Genomic DNA, 26,784 nt, shown 5'->3' on the forward strand with positions numbered 1-26,784 from the left:
TAAATTCCACTTCTGATCTCGATGTTGCCAGTAGTGGCGCAATTTAAAGTTGAACTTTTTTGTCAAGTGGAGCCTGATATCCCTGAAATGCATTTCAGGAACTTAACAGATTACCCGCACTTTTTGCCAGATTGTACAGGCACGATTCAAAAAAGTGTCAATGTTGTGGGTGAATTTTCCCGCCAGGGTGAAAGGTGAACAGGAAGTGATGTGCCGTGGGGTAAATAAAAGGCGGGAATAGGAGCGGGTTCTTTCCGCTGCTGTGTTTTTAAACCGAGAGAGAATATTCCCGATCAGCCCTTGCTGCGGTTAATGGTGGTTATCACCCAGTGTCTGCACAGCCTCCCCGTGTTTTGTGTCCAGGCAGCAAGCCAGTCCCGCAGCCCGCAAGCAGAATCTGAAATGGCGGATCAGGAAGCCAGCGCCTCCACATCCAGTGTCCCAGGCAGCGCCGAGAGGTGAGGGGAGAGGGGGACGTGGCTGAGGGAGTCAGGCGGACTGGGTGATGGGTGAGGGCGGAGTGGTGTTGAGTGGAGAGAAAGGGGCTGAGAGGGGTGAGGGACTGAGGAGAGTGAGATGGCGGGGGTGGTGAATGAGGAGGGTGAGGGGCTGGGGTGATGAGTGAGGAGGGTAAGGTGGTTGGGGGGGTGAATGAGGAGGTGAGGGGCTGAGGCAGTGGGGGGGATAGGTCAGGGACTGGGGTGAGTGAGGGTCTGTGGGGTGAGGGGCTGAGGCGGGCCAGCTGCTGCTCTTTTTCCCGGGGCTGGAGCTGGGCGCGGGATGCGCATGCGCTCACTGTCGCCGCGTTCCATTTGTGTATCTTTTTTTTTCGTTACAATTTGCCGGGAGAGAGGAGGGAGCAAACTGTGTCCCACAGCAACCCCCCTGTGTGTGTCCTCTTGGGATTAATAGGCTTCTTCCTTGTTTTAATATATTCAATAAAATAATGAACAAGTACGCCGTCCGTTTGCTTTTTCATTCTCCTTTTTTTTGCTACTGTGTCTTCCAACTTTAAACGTGGCGGGGGAAGCTTGGTCTTTCTCGCACCCTGTGCTCTTAAGTGATTCCAGTCTTGGAGCTACTTCATCGCGAGCGCGGGTTCAAATCCTCCCTCCACACTTAGCTAGTGGCTTTAACGTTACTTTGAGCATTTTTATCTCCCAGAAGCACCTACAATAAGTTTTTGTTGCTCGCCGCTAGGAGTTCACTCTCATGGGGACACTAACTCCTAGTGTTCACGCTGTCTTTAATTATCCGGTTGACTAGTTGAAGTGGCACTCCTATGTAAGATTACGCGTGCTCTTTTTAGTCTGTCTTCGCAGTTAACAAATAAGGCTGTATTTTTTTTTAACCTTGTTGCCTTGAAATAGTAATGGTGGCCTTGAAGTGTTGTTGACCTTGTCAGGGGAGTTCCCACAATAGGGTTAGGCAGCGAATTTTGCATTGTTGATTGTTCCAGGAGCTGTAATCATGTCCACGTCTGCATCCCAAGTGATTCTACAGCACTTTTGCTGCAGTTCTTTGATGCTGGAAGTTTGTAGTTGGTGTACTTGGAAATAATTGGCTTATCTAATGTATAGAGAAATTGCTGGTTGTCGATTTTTGCCTTTGTGGGTGACTAGGCATATGTACCCTGGTGACATGAGAGCTCCACAAGAAACTTAAATATGGAACCTACAGCTGCAGGCAAGAACCAACAGGAGGAAAATTAGGGTAACCTTACCCTCACTTTCTCAGATGTAACTGCCCAGCGTTGGTCAGTAACCTCCTCATATTTCCACAGGGACTGAAGTCCTGTCTATTGTCTGTTGTCGTGATGCTACTCACTGTTAACTGTTAATGGGGTAGATTCCAAATGGATCGAGCATCAAAATTGGTCATTCATGAGGTATTGTGTGCCAGCATTGGCATAGCATTCCTCACTAAACCATTACCACCAAGCCAGGGACTCACTGACCTCAGATGAGGTGAGGAAAAAGATGTGAAGTTACAGTACAGGACAATCGGTTTACAACAGCAGGAGGGTCAGAGCTCTTCACCACATCCTCAGATGGGAAAGCCTAGCATATGGGTGCAAAATATGAGGCTAAAGTGTTTGCAACATTCTTCAGCCAATAGTGCCAACTGAATGATCCATCTCAGCTGCCTCCTGAGGACTCTGGCATCTGATGCCAGTCTTCAGACAATTAAATGCACTGCATGTATTGATTGGATACTGCAAAAGCTATGGACATTGACAGTATCATTGCTATGGGACTGAAGACTTGTGCTCCAGAACCAGATGTTCCCCTAACTAATCTGTCCCAGATTTTTAAACTTATTTAGATGATGTGGGTGTCAGTGGACAGACAAGCATTTATTGCCCATTTCAAGGTGATAAGCTGCCTCCTTGAGCCCCTGAAGTGTGCTGTGTTGTTGGGGAGGGACAGGATAGCCTTGCTGGCATATTAACCTGAATGTAGAAAATTGCAGAGTTGTCTTGCTGACAAAAAGCAGGACAAGTCTGGTTAATTACTGCCCCACCAGTCAAATCTCCATCAACAAAGTGTTGGAGGGTGACTTTGACTTTATCAAATGGTACCTACACAAGGATGTTCAGCTGTGTTCTGCCAAGGCATCTTGGCTCCAGGCTTCCTTGGTCTTAGACCAAACATGAGCTTAAAATCTTGAGTGCCAGAGACAAAGCATGAGTAATTACCCTTGATGTCAAATGCTGCCTTGATAAGGGCATAATGAATCCTGAGCAATCTTTCGTCACTGGTGTTGTGGGAGGCAGGTAGCTTGGATATTAGTCATACCTAGCAGAAAGGTGGTTTTGATTGCTCTGAAGGCCAGTATGGTCATGTCAATTGGAACATCATAGCAGGTGTTCTGCAAAGCAGTCCTCCCTCAAAAGGTCAGAAGTGAGAATGTTCCCTGATTTCAGTGTTCAGTTCAAAATCCTCAGATAATGGAGCAGTCTGCCCCCACATACAGCAAGGTCTGGACAATACCTGGACATGATGACAGTAAGAAGTGTCTCAACATCAGGTTAAAATCCTACCAGTTTATTTGGTAGCAAATGCCCCTAGCTTTTGGAGCACTGCCCCTTTGTCAATTGAGTGGGAGTTCTATTCAAAAACAGGGCAGAGAAAGAGACAAACTCAATTTGTAAAATGATTGGAATGCAAGTCTTTACAGGTAATCAAGTCTTGAAGGTACAGACAGTGTGAGTGGAGAGAGTGTTAAGTGCAGGTTAGAGATGTGTCTTGTCTCCAGACAGGACAGTTAATGAGATTTTGCAAGCCAGGCAAGTATTATGGGGGTTACAGATGGTGTGACATGAACCCAAGATCCCAGTTGAGGCTGTCCTCGTGTGCAGTATTTGACTATCAGTCTCTGCCCAGTGACTCTCGTGTGTCATGAAGGCCACCTTGGAGAATGCTTATCTGAAGATCGGAGACTGAAGGCCTGTGACTTTGAAGTGTTCCCCAACAGGAAGAGGACACTCTTGCCTGGTGATTGTCAAGCTGTGTTCGTTCATCGTAGTGTCAGCATGGTCTCCCCATATCTTTTCCTGCAGGGTATCAGGTAGACAACGTTGGCTGAGTAGTACCATATACCTGGTGGATAGTGTTTTTGTGAGATGATGGCATCCATGTTGATGAACCAGCATGTCTTGCTGTGGCAGGGTTGTGTGGTGTTGTGGTCACTGTTCTGAAGACTGGGTAGTTTGCTGTGGACAATGGTCTGTTTGAGGTTGTGTGGTTGTTTTGAAGGCAAGAAGTAGGGGTGTGGGGATGGCCTTGGTGAGATGTTCAATGACATGTTGAAGGCTCCAGAGAAGATGTTGTTGTTTTGTTGTTGTGGCTTCTCCACTCTGGGGAAGTACTGGACAATGAAGGGTACTCCACCATGTCCCATGTTTGTCTTTTGAGGTCTATGCAGTTTTTCACTGTGGTGCATTGGAATTGTCAGTCATGTGCCATATCCTCCTCTTATAAGAGCATCTTTCAGCATCTGGAGGTGTCTGTTGCAATCCTCATCCTGAGCAGACCCATGTATACAGAGGGCTTCTACCGTAGGGGATGGCTGCTTTAATGTGTTTAGGGTGGAAGCTAGAGAAGTGGAGCAGCGTGAGGTTCTGTGGGCTTGTGTTTCAGTGAAGTGCTGAGGTGACCACCCTTAATGGAGATGCATGTGTCCAAGAATGCAACTGATTCTGAAGAGTAGTCCACCATCTGGTGGGATGGAACTTGGTTGTTGTCATATGGTGAACAATCACAAACAACTAAGTCCAAAGGGAAAAACTGTCATCTGTCTAGAGGTATAGCATTGGTTGAAGGTCCTATGCAGTGAAGGTGTCTTGTTTGAACCTGTGCATGAAGATGTTGGCATATTGAGGTGTGAATTTGGTCCCCATGGTGATTTTTGTCTGGATGAAGAACTGGTTGTTGAAGGTGAAGACGTGGGCCAGGATGAAGCAGATGAGTTGTAAAATTGCATCTGGAAGCTGGCAGTTGTTGATTACTGAGGCAGTTGCAGCAGTGGCATGGGGGATGCTGGTGTAGAGTGCCAAGTCATCCATTGTGACAAGGAGTGCTCCTGGTTCAACTGCTCCATGTGTGCTGACTTTCTGTAGGAAGTCTGTAGTGATGCAGCAAAAGCTGGGGGCTCCTGTAGTGATGCAGCAAAAGCTGGGGGCTCTTCGTACAAATGGGTTTAGCCGGAGCATTCTCGCACAGGGTCCCATTGCCTGATATGATGGGACGGCTGGGTGTGTTTGCCTTGTGTATCTTTAGGGGGGGGCAGTAGAGATCTCAAACATGAAGTATGTGGGATGAGAGCATGAAGGGTGCTCTAAAGGTCTTGCTCAGTCTGAGTTGACGGGTGTGTTCTTTGGTTGGATCTGCAGGTAGTATACCCTGTTGTTCAGTTGTTTATACACTTTGCAGTAATCTGTTCTGTTCAGTATGACAATGGTCCCTCCTTTGTCTGCTGGTCTGAATGTTGCAATTGCATGTTGCTGGTCTGAATGTTGCAATGGATGGCATTGCTTGGGTGATATTCAGGGCTGTTGTGAGTGCAGCTGATGAATCCTGTGCACCTCCTAATGGCTTGGGCATACATGTCAAGTCAAGGGCAGCAGCCTTCACCCAGTACTTCCCTGGAGCAGAGAAGCTACAACATTTTCTCCTGGAGCCTTCATGTCATTGACAAAGACCAAGGCCATCCCCCACACCCCCACTTCTTGCCTTCAGGCAAGAACATTGTCTGTAGCAAACCACCCAGCCTTCAGGACAACAGTGACCATAACACCACACAATCCTGCCACAGCAACCTCTGCAAGATGTGCCAGATCATCGACACAGATGCTATCATCTTGCATGAGAACACCATCCACCAGGTACACAGTAAATACTCTTGCAACTTGGCCAACATTGTCTACCTGATGCCCTGCAGGAAAGGATGTCCTGAGGTATGGTACATTAGGACACCACACAGACACTACAAAAAATGAACAAACACTGCTCAACAATCACCAGGCAAGAATATTCTCCCCATGTTGGGGGAAAACTTCTGCCGTTACAGGCATTCAGCCTCTGATCTTCAGGTAAATATTCCAAGTCAGTCACTGAGCAGAGACTGATAGCCAAGTTCCACACGAGGATGGCCTCAATCAGGATCTTGGGTTCATGTCACACCATCTGTAATCCTTATAACAACTTGCCTGGACTTGCAAAATCTCACTAACTGTCCAGTCTGGAGACAATACACACCTTTAACATGTGCTTAATGCTCTCTACACTCCATTGTCTGTATATTTTAAGACTTGATTATCTGGAAAGACTCTCGTTCAAATCATTATTTTGTAATTGAGTTTGTCTCTATATGCCCTATTTGTTTGTGAATAGAACTCCCACTCATCTGATGAAGGGGCAGCACTCTGAAAGCTAGTGGCTTTTGCTAACAAATAAACCTGTTGGACTTTAACCTGATGTTGAGATTTCTTAGTGATTACCTCAGTCCAATGCTGGCATCTCCACATCATGGTGATAGTAACATTGTCTCAAGTGCCAACCATTTGACCACTTGTGATATTCAACAGCATTACTGAATCCCCTTCAACATCCTGGGGGTTACTGTTGACCAGAAACTGAACTGGGCCAGCCATATAAATTACTGTGCTGACAAAGGGGTCAGAAATTCTGTGTTAAGTGACTCTTGCCTTTTCAATCCCCAAATTTGTGCCTTGGAGAGTATGGACACAGTCAGGACCATGATGAAAATCTCTCCTCTTGCCTTAGTGAGTGCAGTTCCAGCATGATTCTAGAAGCTTGAAACCATTAAGCATAATGCAGTCCATTGTTAAGTACCCCATCCATATTTGTTTCTTCCACCACCACTGACACACTGTTGCAATATGTATCACTTACAAGGTGCAGAAACTTGGCAAGATTTCTTTGACAGCATCACTGCAATCTAGGATCTAAACCTCCTGGAAGGACAAGGACAGTAGCCCATGGACTACCACCTACAATTCTGCCAGTGATATGCCACTCTTTGGAAATATCACTGTCCTTTGTCACTAGGTCACACTCCAGGGCTCCCATCTAAGTATATTTTCATGCAGCTGACCACAATCTTGTAATTGTCCAGCCCCAGTTGCCCATTTACTGGTTTTAGTATCTCCCATACCCTGCAAATACATTTTTTAAGTGATTGTTATCTAGTTATAACAAAAACGCCCAAGATGACCTGTTTTGAAGTTTGCTGTCAGTGAATTGTTTTTATCCAAATTGGTCTTGGCTGGATTTAAAGGAATGGCACTCAGTACAATTGCAGTGACTATGTCCTTTAGTTTGGACATTTTCTGCCAGGCACTAAATATTTCTAAATGATCTTGACCACTAATTGAAATCACATCATAGTTTTCACCTGCATACCTAGTTACCATCTATTTAATGAGCTACTGTATGATCCCTGTTTTGGTTCCTAGGAGAGGGGATTGGCCTTGAGGAAAAGCAGATTGGTGTAGGTTGATATTCCTGGAGTTTAGAAAAATGAAGTGATCTGGAAGGGTTTGGCAGTGATGGGTGGCTGTCTGCTATTACACAATGAAATAGTGCTGACTAGGTTATTGGAGTTAGTGGAGTCATGTAGTGTATGCCTGAACTGATGTCCCTGGTTAAACTTGTACCTGACCATTTTGCCCTTCATTAAGGCAGTGTAGATTACCTGCTCCAGTCCATAATGGAGCTTGAATCCACAGCCTGGTTAAGTGTGGACACATGACTGTCTATGCAATCTTAGTCGGCTGCCTCATCCATATGCTAAAAATTCTCAGGAAGTTTAATTCTACATCGAATATACTTGATCATCCAATTTAACAATTACTCTTCAATTATTGCATATTACTCATTGCATATAGAAGGAGAATGTCTGTCTTAATTCTGCCTAATTTACTTAAATGAAGCATGTATTGCTTTGATGTTGTCTTACGAAAAATTGACAAATATAAGCCAGGTATTAATCAGAGTGCCAAGTAATAACTGATTCCAAAATGTCCCTTTTTAAGATGGTGATTTTTTTTATTTAGTAAGTGAGTAAGCTTTCTGATTCAAATATTCTAGATTCACACCCCCCCCCCCCCCCCCCCCCCCCCTACCATTAACTGTTGCATATAGATAAGCAAGGCCCATTTTGAGACAATTCCATGCACAAATCAGAACTGAAACCTAACTTGAGTTGTGACATGTGGCATTTTTCCTTGCCTTTTCCAGATCTTAATCCTGGTAAAGTTTTGATATCTGGGAATTGCTTCAAATGATATTTGCTTATTTAAATTGGCCTCTACTAATGGGTCATGGTTCATTTTGTAGTAATTGGATTTATTTAGATAACATTGGTTTTGGGACAGTTATGGGTATTGCAATAAAGGCAATGTCACTTCATTTAGAATCAAACTTTTAACAGGGAAATATAATTGTTTTGAATCTTATTACAATTCTGTGCAAGGTTTTAAAATTTTTGTAACAAGCTGGTATAAGCTTCCATCACACACTCATTCATGCAATGCTTATTTTTAAACAGTGCTAATGTTAGTGTTGAAGCCATGAAGTTGCTTGGAACTGGCAAAAGACACATGGTAATGGAAGATTTTGCAGCAGCTGTCAATGCCTTTCAGGATGCATGCAGGCTCTTGTAAGTATCTGACTGGATTGGAGTTGCCCTGAAAATGGTCATGTTTAGAAGTTATAGCTGAGGGGAGGTTCAATTTTTTTTAAAGTAATCTACACATAAAGCCTAATGTGGCATGTTGAATCTTCCTTTCAGATATTTCTCTAATTTCAGTCGTAGCTTGTACAGATTGGTACTTCAATCTGTCACAATTTTATTGCATGTACAAAACCATAATATTTTATTCCCCTTTTTTGTTTCAAAAGGAGTGCAACACATGGAGAAATAGCAGAAGAATGTGGTGAAGCCTATTTCTGCTATGGAAAAGCCCTTCTGGAGTTGGCACGGTTAGTTTACAAATCAGTTGAGTAACAAATAGACCAGCTAAAGTAAATAATAGGTGATTTAAAACAAACTTGTCCCACACTCTTGACCTTGCCACCCAACTGTAACAATATAGTAGATTTCACCAGTTTAAATAAAACACATTGGGACCATTTGTACAAGACATTGGTAAGGCCACACTTGGAATATTGTGTACAGTTCTAGTCACTATTATAGAAAGAATATTAAATGAGTGCAGAAAAGATTTACTACCATGCTACTGGGACTGATGGTTTGAGTTATAAGGAGAGGCTGGATAGACTAGGACATTTTTCCCTGGCGTGTAGGAGAGTTGGGGATGATTTTAGAGGTCTATAAAATGGGACGCAGATGGTCAATGTCTTTTCTCAATGGTGTAACACTATAGGGTGTAGGTTTATGGTGAGAAGGAAAAGATACAAGAGGGACCATTTTTTTCTTCAAGGTGGTGAGTGTCTGGAACAAGCTGCCAGAGGTGGGTACATTTTTTTAAGCATTAGGCAGTTACATGGGTAAGATTGGTACTGAGGGATATGAGCCATTGGGACTAATTTAATGGTTATAAACTGGATGGTATGGACATGTTGGGCCAAAGGACCTGTTTCCATGCTGTAAAAAGTTCAGTGTTGGCTTGTGCTCACCTAATTTTAATCTATCCAACTTCATGTACTTGCTTACTCATTATATAAAAAAAAATCCCTCTTTACCCATGTACTAATCACTAAGCTCCTTGTAGATTTTGGGTATTGATGTTCACTTCTAAGTGGTTAGCTTTGATTTAACAGCAAAATTTGGTACTTGCTATTTGAATCTTGTACTGTATTTGTTTTCTGGTTAGAAATAAGTTCACATGATCATCACCTTCCCTAAAACTTGCAATAAGATATTTTTCCATAGGTTATTTGACTGCAATTGCACAATGGTGCATGTAACTTTTGGATTGAGGGGGTATGAAGGAGCAGGATGTCCATCATATGTCTCTGTTTCAGAATGGAGCGTGGTGTTCTTGGCAATGCCCTTCAAGGAGTTCCTGAAGATGATGATGAAGAAACAGCGGCACCAGATGAAGACTCCAAAGTAGAAAATGCAGGGAATGTTGATGGTAAGTATCCTGTTTTGCTTGAAGGATGGTTTCATGTAAGCTTTAGCCTAGTTTTAATAGCTTTTGGGTGGGTGGGGAGAGAATTCTGACTAGAAGCTTGCCAATTTATGCAGATGAGCAGTTCCCCAAAACACTTGAGCATATGCAAACCTCCTAAGTTAACTTGGATAATGAGTGGCCTCAGTATATTCTCTTGATCTCCATTCCACAATAACTGGGAATTAATGTTTGTATATTGGCCAGTTTTCCATCTTTGCCATTATAGACAGTAAATGTTGACCTGTGTAGAATATTTGAAAGAATTGGAATTATTTGTGGAACTCACTACTATAAAGTAGTTGAGGCCAAAATGTCTGATTTCAAAAAGGTGGTGGATATAGCTCTTGAGACAAAAGATCAAGGGATATGGGGGAGATCAGGATATTGAACTTGATGATCAGCCATGATCAAAATGAATGGCCTACTCTTCTAGTTTCTATTTAATGGGAGTTGGTTTGTATTTCTGTGGGCTGTTAAGTATAAAACATAGTTAATTTGATTATAAATGCTAGATTTTATACAATTTAAGAACTTGCAGATATTCTTGGTGAAAACAAAATATTTGCATAAGTCTACTTTTTTAAACTAAGTGAAGCCTTGATTATATTCCTCTGTAGGGGAGAGAGAGAGAGAGCACACACTTCTATTTTTCCCCCCCAACCCCCCAGAGTTGCTTTTGGTATCATGGCTAACTGATGGAATGTTACTCAAAAATTAAGTGAAATATTGCATTATTACAGTTTAGAATCAACACTTCTTTAAAATTTGAGTTGGTGAGCAAGCTTTTAAAACTTTTTGGCAAAAAAGGTGCTAAATGGTCTAAGAACTCGTGCAAAATTGGGGCAGGGAAATGGAATTAGTAAGATTGATTTACTAGTGGCTGCAAGAATCTGTAATGTTGACTAAACTTTAATTTTTAAACTTTACCTGAAACCTTTCAATTGTGACTATCCAGACTTATCAACCAGTCTTGGCAGCCCCCAATTTTATGCATTTCTTTTTCCTTGATGTGTATAGAGAAAGAGAAGGAGAAATTAAGGGAACAGGTGTATGCTGCACTAGCTGAAGAAAGTGATAAAACAACTGAAGATGAAGCTCCAGCTGAAGTTTCTGCTGATTGCGATGTAGTTAGTGAAAAAATAGGAAGCCCGACCAAGACTCAAAGCGAAGGAAAAGTAAACTCTCCTACAAGAGAACTGTGTGCCACTGGGAAGGAAACCCTGACCAAAGTAGAATCATCCATTGACTGTAGTGATGAAGACATAAGTGAACCAATGGATGAAGAAGCAGATAGCCATCCAGGGCATGGTGTTATTCAGGCAAAGAAAAAGGAGGATGATATTAACATTCCAGAAGATGTAAAGGACCATCTCAAAACTGAGAACAGTACTGGTAAAGATGACCCCATGACTGAGGACGCTGGGGAGAAGGTAACTATTGATGAAAAAGTAGCTGTTCCTTTGCAATATGCTCTGGGGGATCAAGATAAAGGATCGCATGCAAAAGAAGCAAGAGAGAAGCTGGAAGGTGAGGAAAATGGCAAGGCATCAAGTGGAAGTAAAATCACTGCTGAGAAGACTGAGGATGGGGTGGATGGTCCTGAAGAACATATGGAAGAGGTTGAAGGTATAAACTTGGACAAATGTTCCAGTTAACAAAATTGGTCAAACTGGTTCAATGGCATGGAGATAATCACAGCCATAATTGTCTCTGCTTACAAATATTTAACCTCTATGGACTGTCTATCCACTTGGTCTTTATTGTCCACTGGTGAGCACAAATAAGTAAATGGTGATTTTAGTAAACTTGCACTCATTAGAGTTTCATACTTTTGTCACTAGCCACTGGTGGTAACATTTCTCATCGCACATGGTTTTTAAAATCCAGGTACTAATTTTGACATGAGGTTCTAAGGAATAAACTTGTTTTTAATGAATCTAATTTTGCTATTACTACATAAATAGGTTGAAAGCTGGTTTCAGACTCAGACTCCCTACTCCTGGCAGACTTGTTCTTCTGCTATTAATTCAAATGTTGGTCTCAGATTTGGATTGTGATGACACTGGTTATAGTATTGATTTGCATTGTACATTTCCCATCAACATAGAATGGACTAACTGGAAAGCTTTGGTATTAGAATTATTGGATAGCTGCCTTCCTTGGCTAAACAACAAACCATAACCTGATTAGCACTGCTGCCAACAATGCCAGGAACCAAGGTTCAATTCCTGGCTTCTCTGCAGTCTGATGAAACTCATGCAGACATGGTGAAAACATGCAATGTTCTGGATTCCTCCCACAATCTGAAGACATGATGGTTAGGATATTAAAACATAATTGGACTCCTAAGGACACCTGAACATACAAAATAGCCAGGGGTGACAGTGGCAAGCACTGGTGCCTCACAGCACTGGGGACTGGGGTTTGATTCCCAGCTTGGATCATTGGTTATTTGATTTACTTCCACAGTCCAAAAGACATGGTTAGATGCATTGGCCATGCTAAATTCTCCCTCCAGTGTATCTGAACAGGTGCTGGAGTGTGGCAACTGGGGGATTTTCACAATAACTTCATTGCACTGTTTTAATGTGACAGTAATTGTGACCCTAAAACTCTAACTTGCAAACTTCTGCAGGACAGTGAATATTTCCCCATTTTCAAGTTCTAGCAAGTGACTGGCACCTTTTTAGAAAATTCAATTGTGGTATTTCCATTCTGTCTGGCTGTGGTAAGACAGCGCAGAGTAATGTCGGAACGATGTTTATGGGGGCACAATTCCACCATTGGCAGTTGGTGGGATTTAAATTCCATTAACAAATTGTAAGCTAGTCTGGTGACCATTCAACTACCATCACCAATAATTGGCACACTCGACCATAATTTTCTGTCTAAATGGTTAGTGGGTATTGCACATGAATAGAAGAACCTTTATTTATCTGATCTAGTCGAGTCCTTCTACACGTTACCCATTTATCTTTCCAGATGACACTGGTGCTGTTGATGGAAGTGGTGATGACGATGACGATGAAAATGAAGATACTGCTGAAGAAAAGGTGAGTTATCAACCTTCAATCTTTGTAGGGCAGCTTGGGTTTGAACTGTTCATGTTAAAAATGCAAACTCTTCATTGCAGGATGCTGAAAGTGAGGAGGTTGACAACTTGCAGCTGGCTTGGGAAATGCTTGAATTGGCAAAAGTGATCTTTAAAAGGCAAGTCCTCAAACCAATGTATTGACATTTGCAGTTGTCATGGTTTTAAGCCAATGAACATTGAGCAATACATTTAATTTCAGCAAGAATTAAACAATGCTCTAACTTAATCTTTCAGGCAAGAAAGCAAAGAAATACAACTCTGCGCAGCACAAGCATATCTGAAACTGGGAGAAGTTGGAATAGAATCTGGTAAGCTGTAAAGACTATGATCTTTAACCAGTTCAACTGTCCTGTAGAACTAACATTTTTGGTCTTGCAACGTAAATGAATATTTTGTTTGGCCCAGGTGGCGTTGTGTAATGCAGCAATTAGATTAATGCAAGCTTGTTCTATTCCAGAGAACTACATACAGGCTATTGAAGATTTCCGGGAGTGTCTGACCATTCAGGAAAAACGTCTTGAACCACACAGCAGACTATTAGCTGAGACCCATTATCAACTAGGGCTGGCCTACAGTTTTAACAATCAATATGATTTCTCTCTCAAACACTTCAAGGAGTCCTTTAATGTCATAGAGAAAAGGTTAGGTAAGGAGATCTGAGCTTTGTTTTTCAAACTGAAACGATTGTCCTGCTTTTCATCTGGGGTGGATAACACCTACATTAATTGTTTGAGTTGGGGGACCAAGTGTAGTGGTCACAGATGACACTAAGATGAGTAGTGGAGCAAAAGGGTAAAGATGATTTAAATAGGTGAGGGTCTGGCAGATGGAGCCCAATGTTGGTAAATGTGAGTCATCCATTTTGGTCAGAACAACAATGGACTGTAAGTGGATTTAAAAAAAAATTGCAGCAGGTAATTAAGGAGGCAAGTGGAATTTTGTCCTTCATTGCCAGAGGGATGGAGTTTAAAAACAGGGTGGTTATGTTGCAGCTGTATAAGGTGCTGGTGAGGCCACACCTGGAGTACTGTGTACAGTTTTGTTCTCCTTACTTGAGAAAGGATATACTGGCACTGGAGGGGGTGCAGAGGAGATTCACTAGGTTGATTCCAGAGTTGAGGGTTGGCTTGAGGAACTAAGGAGTAGACTGGGACTATAAATTTAGAATGAGGGGGAATTTATAGAAGCGAAAAAATTTGAGGGAATAGATAAAGAAGCAGGGAGGTCCTTTCCACTGGTGTAGGACAGGAGAACAAGGGAGCAGATTTAGGACTGAGTTGAGAAGGAACTTCTTAACCCAAAAGGTTGTAAATCTGGAATTCCCTGACTAGTGAAGCAGTTGGGGCTGCCACTTTGCATGTTTTTAAGGCAAAAATAGATTTTTTTGAACTGTAAAGGAATTGGGGGTTATGTTGGGTGGGTAAGTGAAGCTGAATTCAAAGATCAGCTATGATCGTTTGAACAGCAGATCGGGCTCAAGGGGCCAGATAGCTGCTACTTCTCCTAGTTTAGTTCTTTTGTACTAGTGAAATAAGCTACCAGCTTCCAGATACTCTTGCAATTATCTATGTTCTGTAGCTTGGCAAATGAATATTATTGGCTTCACTATAGCTTGTGTTCAACAGTTAGGGCTGGGGAAAGAATGAGTAATTGAGTTTGTGCATTGGCCAAAGCAGCTGAAAATGGATGGAGGATGTGTTCAGATTTTTCTTCTCTTTTCGAAGAATGAAGTAAATATTAAATATAACTATTGATGGGACAATAGATCTGGCTGTTCATTACATGAAATGAAGGTGGGAGACAACTTGACAGGGTTGCTGAAGCAAATGGGATCCTAGCTTTAAAAAGACACCGATTCCTTGCATTTGCACCCTCTGCTAATCCTTTATCAAGCTTGGTCTGTTTAATTCCATTCTATAACCTCACTTTGAGAAGGATATCCAGGTCTTGGGATGGTCCAGTGATATCCCAGGTACCAAGGGGAAGGACCTAATGTAGAAAAGTGGAATTATTCTCTTTGGAGTAGAAAGGTTGAAAAGAGATTTAATGGTCATAATTGAGGTTTGATGCATAAATAGGGTGGACATGAACTGGAGGACCATTAAAATTTAAAACTGGCAATCAAACCAGAAGGGAGTTGATTTATCATAACTTCCTTCTGCACTATAGGGATTCTATTTGGCCCATCAAGCCTGCACAAACCATTAAGGCTCTATCCCTGTAACCCCACACATTTACCCTGCTAATCCCCTGACACTAGGGGGCAATTTAGCATGGCCTTACCCCTGCATATCTTTGGAGTGCAGGGGAGAACATGCACAGACAGTAACCCAGCCTCCTGGCACTAAGACAGCAGTGCTTACCACTCTGCAACCATGCTACCCTGTGGTCCCAAATCTTGGTAAGATGATTTTTAAAGTCCTGTGAATTGTCTGTGTGCATGTGCCATACAAACAGTTGGTCTGCTGGGGCAGTGCACTGTGGGAGGATGCAGATGGATCTTGAGGCTCAGTATATGAGACATGACAGTATGTAGTTATCCACTTCAGGAGGAAGAATTAAGAAAATGCTTGGAATTCTTAGCCATGAATTGATAAATAGCCAATTAGTTAAGATGGCAAATGTTATCCTTTTATTTTAAGGAAGTTTTAATGAAATTTACATACACCCCACCTAGAAAACCAGATACAGTTTTAGAACATAAGAACATAAGAACATAAGAAATAGGAGCAGGAGTAGGCCATCTGGCCCTTCGAGCCTGCCCCGCCATTCAATAAGATCATGGCTGATCTGTCGTGGCTCAGTTCCACTTTCCCGCCCTCTCCCCATAACCCTTAATCCCCTCTCTTATCAAAAACCCATCAACCCGCTTCTTAAAAATATTTAGCGAGGCAGCCTCCACCACTTCAACGGGCAGAGAATTCCAGAGATTCACCACCCTTTGAGTGAAGAAGTTCCTCCTCAACTCCGTTCTGAACTGCCCCCCCTTTATCTTGAGGCTGTGCCCCCTAGTCCTACTGTCTTTTTTGAGCGGGAAGAGTCTTTCCACCTCTATCCTATCCATCCCATTCATCATCTTATACGTCTCAATGAGATCTCCCCTCATTCTTCTAAACTCTAACGAGTACAAGCCTAGTTTATTCAGCCTCTCCTCATAGCTCAACCCCCTCAACTCCGGTATCAGCCTAGTAAACCTCCTCTGCACTCCCTCCAAGGCCAAAATATCCTTGCGCAGGTGCGGCGCCCAAAACTGCACACAGTACTCCAGCTGCGGCCTCACCAATGCCCTATACAGCTGCAGCAAGACCTCCCTACTTTTATATTCAATCCCCCTCGCTATGAAGGCCAGCATCCCATTCGCCTTCCTGACCACCTGCTGCACCTGCAGGCTGGGTTTTTGCGACTCATGCACAAGGAACAGGTAAGGGAAGAGGCTGAGGATGTCCCAAGTGGTGGCGTTACGGCAAATAGGGTCCAGAAGAAGGCTGGGATGAAAGCGCTTTATCTGAATGCACGAAGCATTCGGAATAAAGTGGATGAGCTGGTGGCGCAGATCGACACAAATGGATACGATCTGGTGGCCATTACAGAGACGTGGCTGCAAGGTGACAGGGACTGGGAGATGAATGTACAGGGCTATCAAGTGTTTAGGAAGGATAGGCAGGAGGAAAGAGGGGGTGGCGTAGCTCTGCTGATTAAGGACAGCATCAAGGTGGTAGCAAGGGATGATATCGGAGCCAAAGAGCAGAAAGTGGAATCGTTGTGGGTGGAGATTAGGAACAGCAAAGGGAGGAAGACGCTGGTGGGTGTCGTCTATAGGCCCCCGAATAATGATCTGGAGGTGGGGCGGGCTGTTAACGCGCAAATAAGTGCGGCGTGCAGGAATGGGACGGCAGTAGTTATGGGGGATTTCAATCTGCATATTGATTGGTCGACCCATGTTGGACGAGGTGGGCTCGAGGAGGAGTTCTTGGAATGCTGCCGGGATAGTTTCCTGGAACAGTGTGTGTTGGAGCCGACGAGGGAGCGAGCTATCTTGGATCTGGTGCTATGTAATGAGGCGGGTAGAATTAGGGACCTTGAGGTGAAGGATCCTCTTGGAGAGAGTGATCATTGTATGGTGGAGTTTCTGTTGCAGATGGAGGAGGAGAAAGTGGGTTCCCGGACACGTATCCTTTGTTTGAATAGAGGGGAGTATGGTAGGATGAGAGAAGAATTGGCGAATGTGGACTGGGGGAGTGCGTTGGAAGGTAGGTCTGCTGAGGAGCAGTGGAGGATCTTTAAGGAGATCTTTCTTGGTGCTCAGCAGAAATTTATTCCGATGGTCAAAAAGGACAGTAGGAAGAGAGGTAATAAGCCGTGGATAACGAAGGAGGTGAAGGAAAGTGTTAAATTAAAAGCGGAGGAATTTAGAGTAGCTAAGAGCAGTGGGCGAGAAGAGGATTGGGAAAGGTTTAAATGTCAACAAAGATTGACAAAAAAGTTGATAAAGGAGGGTAGAAGAAGCTATGAAGCTGGGCTAGCACTTAATATAAAAAAGGATAGCAAGAGTTTTTATAAATATATAAAAAGGAAGAGGCTGGCTAGGGTGAACGTTGGTCCCTTAGCGGATGAGAAAGGGGACCTAGTGGTAGGGGATGGGGATATGGCTAAGGTCTTGAATAACTTTTTTGTTTCTGTCTTCACGGAGGAGGACGTGAATAATTTGCCGGGTGTTAGCGATGGAAAGGTGGTAGGACTGGAGGGTCTTAATGACATTACTGTTACTAGAGAGGTGGTGCGCGACAGACTGGAGGGGCTGATTGTGGACAAGTCCCCAGGACCGGATGGAATGCATCCGAGGGTTCTGAAAGAAATGGCGGAGGTGATAGTGGATGCCTTGGTGGTTATTTTCCAGACGTCGCTGGATTCCGGGGAAGTGCCGGAGGATTGGAAAACGGCTAATGTTACGCCGTTGTTTAAGAAGGGTGCCAGGCAAAAGGCGGGGAATTACAGGCCGGTTAGTTTAACGTCTGTGGTAGGTAAAATGTTAGAATCCGTCATTAAGGAGGAAATTGCGAGGCATCTTGAAGGGAATTGCTTGATAGAGCAGACGCAACACGGTTTCATTAAAGGGAAGTCGTGTCTGACAAATTTACTGGAGTTCTATGAGGATGTGTCTAGGGCGGTGGATAGAGGAGAGCCGGTGGATGTGGTCTTTCTGGATTTTCAGAAGGCGTTTGATAAGGTACCTCAAGAGGTTACTGCAGAAGGTCAGAGGACATGGAGTTGGGGGTAGGGTGTTAGCGTGGATAGAGGATTGGTTGTCAAATAGGAGGCAGAGAGTGGGGGTCAATGGGTGCTATTCGGATTGGCGGTTGGTGACTAGTGGAGTGCCCCAGGGGTCGGTGCTGGGGCCTCAGCTATTTACCATTTATATAGATGATCTGGAGGAGGGAACCGAGTGTAGGGTGTCGAAATTTGCTGATGACACCAAGATTGGGGGAAAGGCAAATTGTGCGGAGGGTGTGGAGAGTCTGCAGAAGGATCTAGATAGGCTGGGCGAATGGGCCAGGAAATGGCAAATGGAATTTAATGTTGGCAAGTGTGAGGTGGTCCACTTTGGTAGGAAGAATGGTAGGAAGGACTATTACTTACGTGGCGAAAAACTGCAGCAGGCGACGGTGCAGAGGGACCTCTTTTGGTCTACCTATGTAAAGGAATTTGCCCTAATAGAGATGAAGGTTTGTTAGATTGACTCCTATGATGAGAAAATTACCTTGAGGACCAACTGAGTAGAGTGGGCCCAGTTCAGAAGTAATCTCACTGAACTGTATAAAAGTATTGACAGGTCAGATGCCCAAAGGCTGTTTTTCCCAGAGAGCATAAAACAAGATACAGCTTCAATATAAGTGATCCTTCGTTTAGGACTGAAGAGAAACCACTTCACTCAGATGTGAATCTTTTGAAACACTCTAACCCAGAAGGTGGTGGATACTTTGGCTGACACACAGCTTTTTTGGATACTTGGGGATTTGAGGGTGATAGCAATAGGGCAGGAAAGGGAAGTATGTATAGAAAGTTCAACTATGATTGTATTTGATGGCAAGGCGTTTGACAAGGTACCTCAGGAGGTTATTGCAGAAGGTCAGGGGACAGGGAGTTGGGGGTAGGGTGGTAGCATGGATAAAGGATTGGTTGTCAAATAGGAGGCAGAGAGTGGGGGTCAATGGGTGCTATTTGGATTGGCGGATGGTGACTAGTGGAGTGCCTCAGGGTCGGTGCTGGGGCCTCAGCTATTTACCATTTATATAGATGATCTGGAGGAGGGAACCGAGTGTAGGGTGTCGAAATTTGCTGATGACACCAAGATTGGAGGAAAGGCAAATTGTGCAGAGGGTGTGGAGAGTCTGCAGAAGGATCTAGATAGGCTGGGCGAATGGGCCAGGAAATGGCAAATGGAATTTAATGTTGGCAAGTGCGAGGTGGTCCACTTTGGTAGGAATAATGGTAGGAAGGATTATTACTTACGTGGAGAAAAACTGCAGCAGGCGATGGTGCAGAGGGACCTTGGGGTCCTTGTGCATGAGTCGCAAAAACCCAGCTTGCAGGTGCAGCAGGTGGTCAGGAAGGCTAATGGGATGCTGGCCTTCATAGTGAGGGGGATTGAATATAAAAGTAGGGAGGTCTTGCTGTGGCTGTAGGGCATTGGTGAGGCCGCAGCTGGAGTACTGTGTGCAGTTTTGGGCGCCGTACTTGCGCAAGGATATTTTGGCCTTGGAGGGAGTGCAGAGGAGGTTTACTAGGCTGATGCCGGAGTTGAGGGGGTTGAGCTATGAGGAGAGGCTGAATAAACTAGGCTTGTACTCGTTAGAGTTTAGAAGAATGAGGGGAGATCTCATTGAGACATATAAAATGATGAATGGGATGGATAGGATAGAGGTGGAGAGACTCTTCCCGCTCAAAGGATAATAGGACTAGGGGACGCAGCCTCAAGATAAAGGGGGGTGTGGTTTAGAACGGAGTTGAGGAGGAACTTCTTCACTCAAAGGGTGGTGAATCTCTGGAATTCTCTGCCTGTTGAAGTGGTGGAGGCTACCTTGCTAAATATTTTTAAGACGCGGGTTGATGGGTTTTTGATAAGAGAGGGGATTAAGGGTTATGGGGAGAGGGTGGGAATGTGGAACTGAGCCATGACAGATCAGCCATGATCTTATTGAATGGCGGAGCAGGCTCGAAGGGCTAGATGGCCTACTCCTGCTCCTATTTCTTATGTTCTTATGTTCAAACCAGGCTCATTGGGTGCAAGGTCTAAACCACTTTTTGATTTGATTAATGTCACATGTATGAGCCTACAGTGAAAAGCATTTTGTTTTTTGTGCACTGTAGAGTTCATAAAGAGAACTAAAGATGCAGATTGTAGTTAGTCATAGCTTGGATGTAGAGAAAGATCAACTTAATGCAAGTCCATTCAAAAGTCTGGCAGCAGGGAAGAAGCTATTCTTGAGTCAGTTGATCTCAGACTTGTCTTTTCCCAACGGAACAAGGAGGAAGAGGGTGTGTGGGGGTTCTTAATTATGCTGATTGCTTTGAGGCAGTGGGAAGTGTAGACAGTCATTGGACCGGAGGCTGGTTTGTGTGATGGATTTGGCTAGTCTGTTCTGTAGTTTCTTGTGGCCTTGGGCAGGGCAGGAGCTTTACCAAGCTGTGATACAACCAGAAAGAATGTTTTCTATGGTGCATCTGTAAAAGTTGGTGAGAGTTGTAGCTGACATGCCACGTTTCCTCTCTTAAAGTAGAGGCATTGATAGGCTTGTTTAACTATAGTGTCAGCATGGTGGGGGGGTGGGTGCAGGGGAAGAGATCCAGAACAAGTTGATCTGGACACAATGTGAAGCTTTAGACCATTACTACCACTCTTTCCTTCTCATGGATGTAAACCTTCATGGCTGCTCCATTGGTAAGCTTTTGTTTTTACAAATCCAGCAGCTTTCGGTTACTAATTAATGCTGTATCTACAGCTATGTTGACAGAGAGGATTGAGAAAGCAGAAGAGAAAGGAAAATCTCCAGCAAAAGACACTGATGCTATTTCTGAAGATAAGCAGGAGATTGAGGAACTTAAAGAGCTATTGCCAGAGATAAAGGCAAAAATTGAGGATTCTGAAGAATCCAAAGATGATGGAAGAGCAACAAAAGCCCTTCAGGAAACATTGGTAAGTGAATATTGATAGGAAAATGTGGTATTTATTATTCACCTCTCTCTGATTCCTGCAACACAAAGTTGCTGTGTGACTGAGTGTCTGTGCTGATGTTTATACTTGTCTCCTCCCTTTTCCAGTTACTTTATGGCTTTTCACAACATTCCATGTTGTCTAGATTTTGGAAGCACCTATGCAATTTACCTCTGTTTCCTGTGGTAGGAAGTTCTACTCACTGAATTTCACTTTCTCTTGGATTTCCCAAGTCGAAGCTGCCTTTTCTAAGCTACTCTTGTTCAATGCATTTAGAAATCTTTCAAATTCAATCAGCTCTCAGCAATTTTTTCCCCCGTAGAGGGGGAACTGAACCTTTTTTCAATCTTTCACAGTAATCTGTGATACCATATTTGTAAATTTTCTTGCTCTTTAGTGTTTTTAATATTAGGGCACTGAACTTTGCTCATTAATTGTGGCCTGTTTTAAGATCCTTCATCTGTTTAACACAACTAGGGTTTTTTAAAAAACTAACCAAGCATTTGTAGTGCTGATTTTTAATGAACTGTTTACCTGTATCCTTATTCTTTTGCTCTTCTATTGCATTTTTTTAATTATAGATCACTTGAATTTTTTTCTATCCAAGTGCAAAGCATCACCTCACCTAGTTTGTTTTCCCACTGTCCAGTCTGACAAGTTCTCCAATGTCATCATGTATTAATTGCATCCTTTGTACAGTACTAACTGTATCCCTTCCTGCCAGCCTCTTCCTTTCCTCTTTCCCCTGCCTGCACACCCTGGCCAGTTTGGTAACTATAGTATATCATAAATCATGTACTTTTTTTTCTTCCCACATCAGTGTAGGCCTGTTGCCTTTTCAGGATTTGAAACAACACATCTTGCAAGCAGTGTACCAGATGTAAGTATTTCAGAGGCTGCCTCTCAGATGATGTTCACCTTTTTTTATGCAGTATGCCATTGAATTTCAGTGATTGGCTTGAAGGAGGCCCAGGATTTTATTCACAACTCTGTTGTTCTGAATTGTAGATACAGGCTGGAAAAGTAACAGATGAAGCTTCTACCTCAAGTTTGAACTGTGTATCTAACATCTCGCATTTAGTAAGGAAAAAGGTAAGCTTTTTAGATTGGTTTATTCCTCCCTATCCAGTGAAAATATGGTGGCCGTGCAGTTAAAATCGGAGCCAAAAAAACTTATTTTGGGATGGCTTGAGGTACCTGATCTTGAGCAGTAGTGTCAATTTAGTTTATTTATTAGTTACAAGTAGGCTTACATCAAGACTGCAATGAAGTTGCTGTGAAAATCCCCTAGTTTTTGTACTCTGGCACCTGTTAAGATACACTGAGGGAAAATTTAGCACGGCTAATGCACCTAACCATGTCTTTTGGACTGTGGGAGGAAACCCACAAAGACATGGGGAGAATATGCAGCCTCTGCATAGACAGTGACCCAAACTGGGAATCAAACCAGATTCCTGATGCTGAGGCAGCAGTCCTTGCCACTGTGCATATTTTAGATGTTCGGGTGTCCTTACACTCTAATGTTTTACAGTCCTCTTGACTCCTGCTGCCTCTGACTCCCACTGTCCCAGAAGCTAACTGTAGCACAATGAAGTTCTGCTGACAGAATTGAATGCCTTTTGACTTGAATATCCATATTAAACATATTCCATGATAACATTTTGCTAATCTTGAGATGCAGGAAATTTTGAGTGTGATAAATGCAAGAAGAAAATAGTTGGCTACTTTTAACTTTACACTGTAGTCTTCATTGCAGAGGAAACCTGAAGATGGTGAAAGGGATAACAAAGAACCTAAAAAAGCAAAGCAGGAGGAGTCTGCTGTGAATGGTGGCTGTGGGGATACTGCCCATGATAGGAATGGAGTGGCTGAGAAAATGGAAGTAAGTTCATTGTTATGATCCCCATAGACAGAAACAACCTTTATGAAAGCTGTCCCTGAAACTGTTTCCTGCAACCAGGCCAAAGCTGTTCTTGCCTCCCTCCTGACCTTTCCCAAACAAAACCTCACCGTACTGATTTTTTTCCCCTACTCTAAACTAAAGTAGACTTCTATCTTGTAACAAAGTAGTTGGATGCATAAAGTATAACCCTTTATAAAACTTGTCTTTCCTTGCACTTCCCTGTGAGACTTGGAGATTTACTCCTCCTCAGCTCCAGTCAAGTTATTTGCAGGTATCCATATTGAATAACCTTCCTGACAGAACCTGTTCCCCACTATCACCCCATCCCCCTCCATCACACTTGGATCAAGCTGAACAAGTCATGTGACCAGCTTATCTTCTCCACATTATGCTAAAGACACAACATCTTGCACACTTCATATTTGTAACAATTATAACCTGCTTAATATTTCTCGAACTATAGTAATTGAAGCCAAATTGTGCTCGTCTAATTGAATAAGATGCAATAGGCATTTGTTTAGTATGACTTCCTGCCAGTATGTTGCACAGGTTAGTCTTATCACTAGTTTTTAAAAATTTCTTAGTTTGTGCTTAAAAATACTTTCTTGCCTAGGAAGAGAAACTAATTAATTTAACCTATGCACAGTTGCTATTTCACATTGCCAACACTTTAGTATTTTTGCTTGTATATAGTTTTACTAAAATTGACATGATGCATGCAAGTATACATAACTGCTGATGCAAATATCCTTCTGGCCTGTAGTGTGGACTTGTATTTTATTCATGAAGCACTGGATTTTTTAGTTCATTTGTGGGACATGGGTGTCATTGGCTGGCTGGCCAGCATTTATTGCCCATCCCTAGTTGTCCAAGATTAGTTGTGCCAACCACAAGTCACATGTAGGCCAGACCAGGTAAGGACAGCAGATTTCCTTCCCTAAAGGACATCAATAAACCAAAGTTTTTTTTGTGGTTTCAAGATCATCAGATTCTGATTCCATCAGTTTTTTTTACTGAATTCAAATTCCACCATCTGCCATGGCAGGCCCAGAACATTAGCTAAGCTTCTGGATTAATTGTCTAGCCATAATATACTAGACCATCACCCCCTCCTCCTCCCCTTAAACATTTGGACACTGCAGATTTTATCATTTTAAAAACTGGAGCAGAATCTGCTACTGCACAATTACTGAATTAGCAATAGGCTAGTATTGTAAATAGTTTAATCATTTTGCCTAATCTTGTTATACTCTAAGGAATCATTTCTATAGTGCTTTCCTCGAGGAAATGTGTTTCTAAATTGTGTATTGATGGAAAAAACTTCATTGATTTCTGAACCTGTACAAAATTTTTTCTTTCAGTCAGAAAATGTTTCTCCGAAGAAGTCTGAGCCAGAAGCTCAGTGCTAGTTAATAGACGTTCAGATACCTGGCAATATTTTGCCCACATACTGGACTTTTTTTGTACATAATGTATTTTTTGATTGGCTTTTTTGAACCATTTTTGTAACTGTGGAAAATTCAATAAAGATGTAATTTGCAAACATGAGTCTTGTGTATTAAACTTTGCACACACATCATTTTTTTAAAGACTAACATCCTGATGGTTGGATATGGCCTGATGAGTTGTCAGTGCAGGCTGAATGGCCTTCTGTACTATAGGGATTCTATGATTTTTAGTTGCAGCTGATGGCATTGTTTCTTTTTAGATTTTACTTTCTGTCCCTCTTTGATCTGTGATCAATGATGCAAGGCATCTCTTGTTATACTTGGGTATCCATCTGGTAATGGATGTTGCTTGTAATGATGGAACAATGGGTCTGAGCACAGGTGAAGTTAGGTTGACAGGATAATGGAATGGCCTACCACCTTGAGCACTTCCAGTTAATGCAGCATTTTGTAGTCATTGCCAGTAGAAGGCTGCTTTGTGTAGGTTCTCTGACCAGAGTTTGGCTGTACCCAACTTGGCATAATGTCAACTTTCAATGTCTAAAGGGATCATTTTCACTTTGGAGCAATTTCAATACATTCCAAAATAGTGGCATGAAGTTCTCTATTTCCATGTTGCTTATGAGGTTTGACACAATCCTTATATAAATTGAGTGGGGCAGCTGCTGCCTTTAGTTATTTCAGTGACTTGTACAAGACAATCCCTTAATCCTTGGAACCACAGTTGATGCTCTGATTTTTGTTGTCCTCTAGTATGAATCCAGGACTGGTAAGTTGACAAAGGATTGTTGTTGGCCAAGTAGCATAGCTGTTAAGTTGACAAGTAAGAGTGTGTTAGTGAAATTAAAACTTTCAATGCTCAATATATAACATGGCTACTGTAACTAGTAGACATGTTTTGGTAATACAGACAGTGATTTGAAATGTGGTAACCTTGGTTAATTTTCCATCACTTATGCTGCTAAACTGATGTGGTTGAGGGCAGCATTGTTTCATGGGATTTGTGGGGCAAATTAACCATCAGCTGCTTGTATAGAACAAGGTCAAAATCCATGGGAGAATGCTAATAGACCTGTACACCTACACATGAACTTCAGCAGTTTTTCAGAAATCACTTATGGAATGTGGGTCTTGCAGCAACACCAGCATTGGTTGTCCTTGAATTGAAAGCCTTGCTAGCATGTTTTGAGTTGACCACATTCATTATGGAGTCACATCTAGACCACGTTACAGAAGAGTGGCAGGTTTCCTTTCTTAAAGGACAGGTTCATAATGAACAATGGTCTCATGGTCATTACTGGACAGCATAGTTGGCATTGCTGCTTCACAGCATTGCGATCTAGGTTTGATTCAAGTCTTTGACTGAAGTTTGCACATTCTTTCCCAGTGTCTGGGTTTCCCCTGGACTAGGTAATATGGACTGAATGGCCTCTACACTGTAGGACTTAATTCCAGGTTCTTACAATAGTGAAATTGAAGTTCAGTGAGATGGAATTCAAACTCTGGTCACCAGAGCATTATCTTCAGTATCTGGATTGCTAGTCCAGTGGCATACTACAATGCTAAATTCAAGAAGGTAGTTCACTACCACCTTTTTTAAGGGCAATTGTAGATGCACAATTAATGTCCAAGCCAGTGATGCTTGCATGCCATGAAAATATATAAAACAGGTCTACAAGTTTCTTGCTCACTCTCATCCACATAGTTTTCATATGTCAGCACCCTGGAAGGAATAAATAGTTCCAAACTCCTTACCTCCACAGGACACATCACTGGAGCATTGCAGGAGTTTGGGTTAGTGATGCCAACTGCAAATAAAATGTGTAAAATTAAATGAATTACAATGTTTTTGTTTTGATGTGTCCCCAGCATTTTCTGTGTTTGGGGGGAGGGGTGGGAAACTTGGCTAAAATGAGAGACTCAGCTCTGAGGTGCAAAGGGAGTGACCTGGTGCATGAATTGCTAATTTACAGATACAGCAATGAACAATCATTCATTTGAGGAGAATGATTACAAGGGTAGGGAGGTTCTGCTCCAATTGTATTGGGTATTGGTGAGGTCACATCTGGAATATTGTATACAGTATTAATCTCTTGAATGATGTAAATATGTTAGAAACCACTTCAAGAAAGCTTACTAGAGTAACATGAGGAATCAGATTATGCTTTAGGAAAGTTTGCAACATAAGGGGACAATTTGATTGAAGTCTTTACATCCACCCTGTCAAGGCCCCTTAAGACCTTAAACAGAATGGTTCCTCTTGTCTGAGAATCTAGCACTGGGTTCATCGTTTTAAGATGTGAGAACTTTTTTTTTGAGGGTCCCCAGTCTCTGGAATTCCCACTTTTTTTGAGGAGAGTGAAAAGGGGTTTGTGACAGGGAGGTGAGAGGTTGTTGGGGGGGGGGAAGGGGAAGTGTGTGCATCGCTCCAACTCAATCTCAGCATCTGGGTTCTCATTCATC

At 42.7% G+C, this 26,784-nt stretch overlaps 1 protein-coding gene across 3 annotated transcripts; it reads left to right on the forward strand.

Moving 5' to 3' along the window:
* Positions 1 to 220: 220 nt before the first annotated feature.
* Positions 221 to 24,416, forward strand: nasp (nuclear autoantigenic sperm protein (histone-binding)). 3 transcript variants are annotated; one of them, XM_080195416.1, is made up of 14 exons: positions 221 to 458; positions 8,074 to 8,184; positions 8,427 to 8,507; positions 9,513 to 9,625; positions 10,682 to 11,290; positions 12,647 to 12,717; positions 12,798 to 12,874; positions 12,993 to 13,066; positions 13,216 to 13,404; positions 20,759 to 20,952; positions 21,791 to 21,850; positions 21,979 to 22,062; positions 22,715 to 22,852; positions 24,235 to 24,416. In XM_080195416.1, the coding sequence occupies exons 1-14, from the start codon at positions 313 to 315 to the stop codon at positions 24,280 to 24,282; spliced, it is 1,995 nt and encodes a 664-aa protein (XP_080051542.1). In that variant the 5' UTR covers positions 221 to 312; the 3' UTR covers positions 24,283 to 24,416. The 3 variants fall into 3 exon arrangements, with proteins under 3 accessions (XP_080051542.1, XP_080051543.1, XP_080051544.1); XM_080195417.1 differs by having other exon boundaries at positions 22,727 to 22,852; XM_080195418.1 differs by lacking the exon at positions 221 to 458 and adding an exon at positions 1,192 to 1,284.
* The last annotated feature ends 2,368 nt before the right edge of the window (positions 24,417 to 26,784 follow it).

The sequence above is a fragment of the Carcharhinus amblyrhynchos genome, chromosome 9, assembly GCF_965287045.1.
Source record: "Carcharhinus amblyrhynchos chromosome 9, sCarAmb.v2.hapA, whole genome shotgun sequence".
Lineage (NCBI taxonomy): Eukaryota > Metazoa > Chordata > Chondrichthyes > Carcharhiniformes > Carcharhinidae > Carcharhinus > Carcharhinus amblyrhynchos.

Excerpts from the sequence above, each read along its gene's own strand:
- nasp (XM_080195416.1), top strand. The coding sequence starts at position 313 with ATGGTGGTTATCACCCAGTGTCTGCACAGCCTCCCCGTGTTTTGTGTC. Across the intron at positions 8,185-8,426 it reads CAGGATGCATGCAGGCTCTT|GAGTGCAACACATGGAGAAA; the intron begins GTAAGTATCTGA and ends TTGTTTCAAAAG. Across the intron at positions 12,718-12,797 it reads AAGATACTGCTGAAGAAAAG|GATGCTGAAAGTGAGGAGGT; the intron begins GTGAGTTATCAA and ends TCTTCATTGCAG.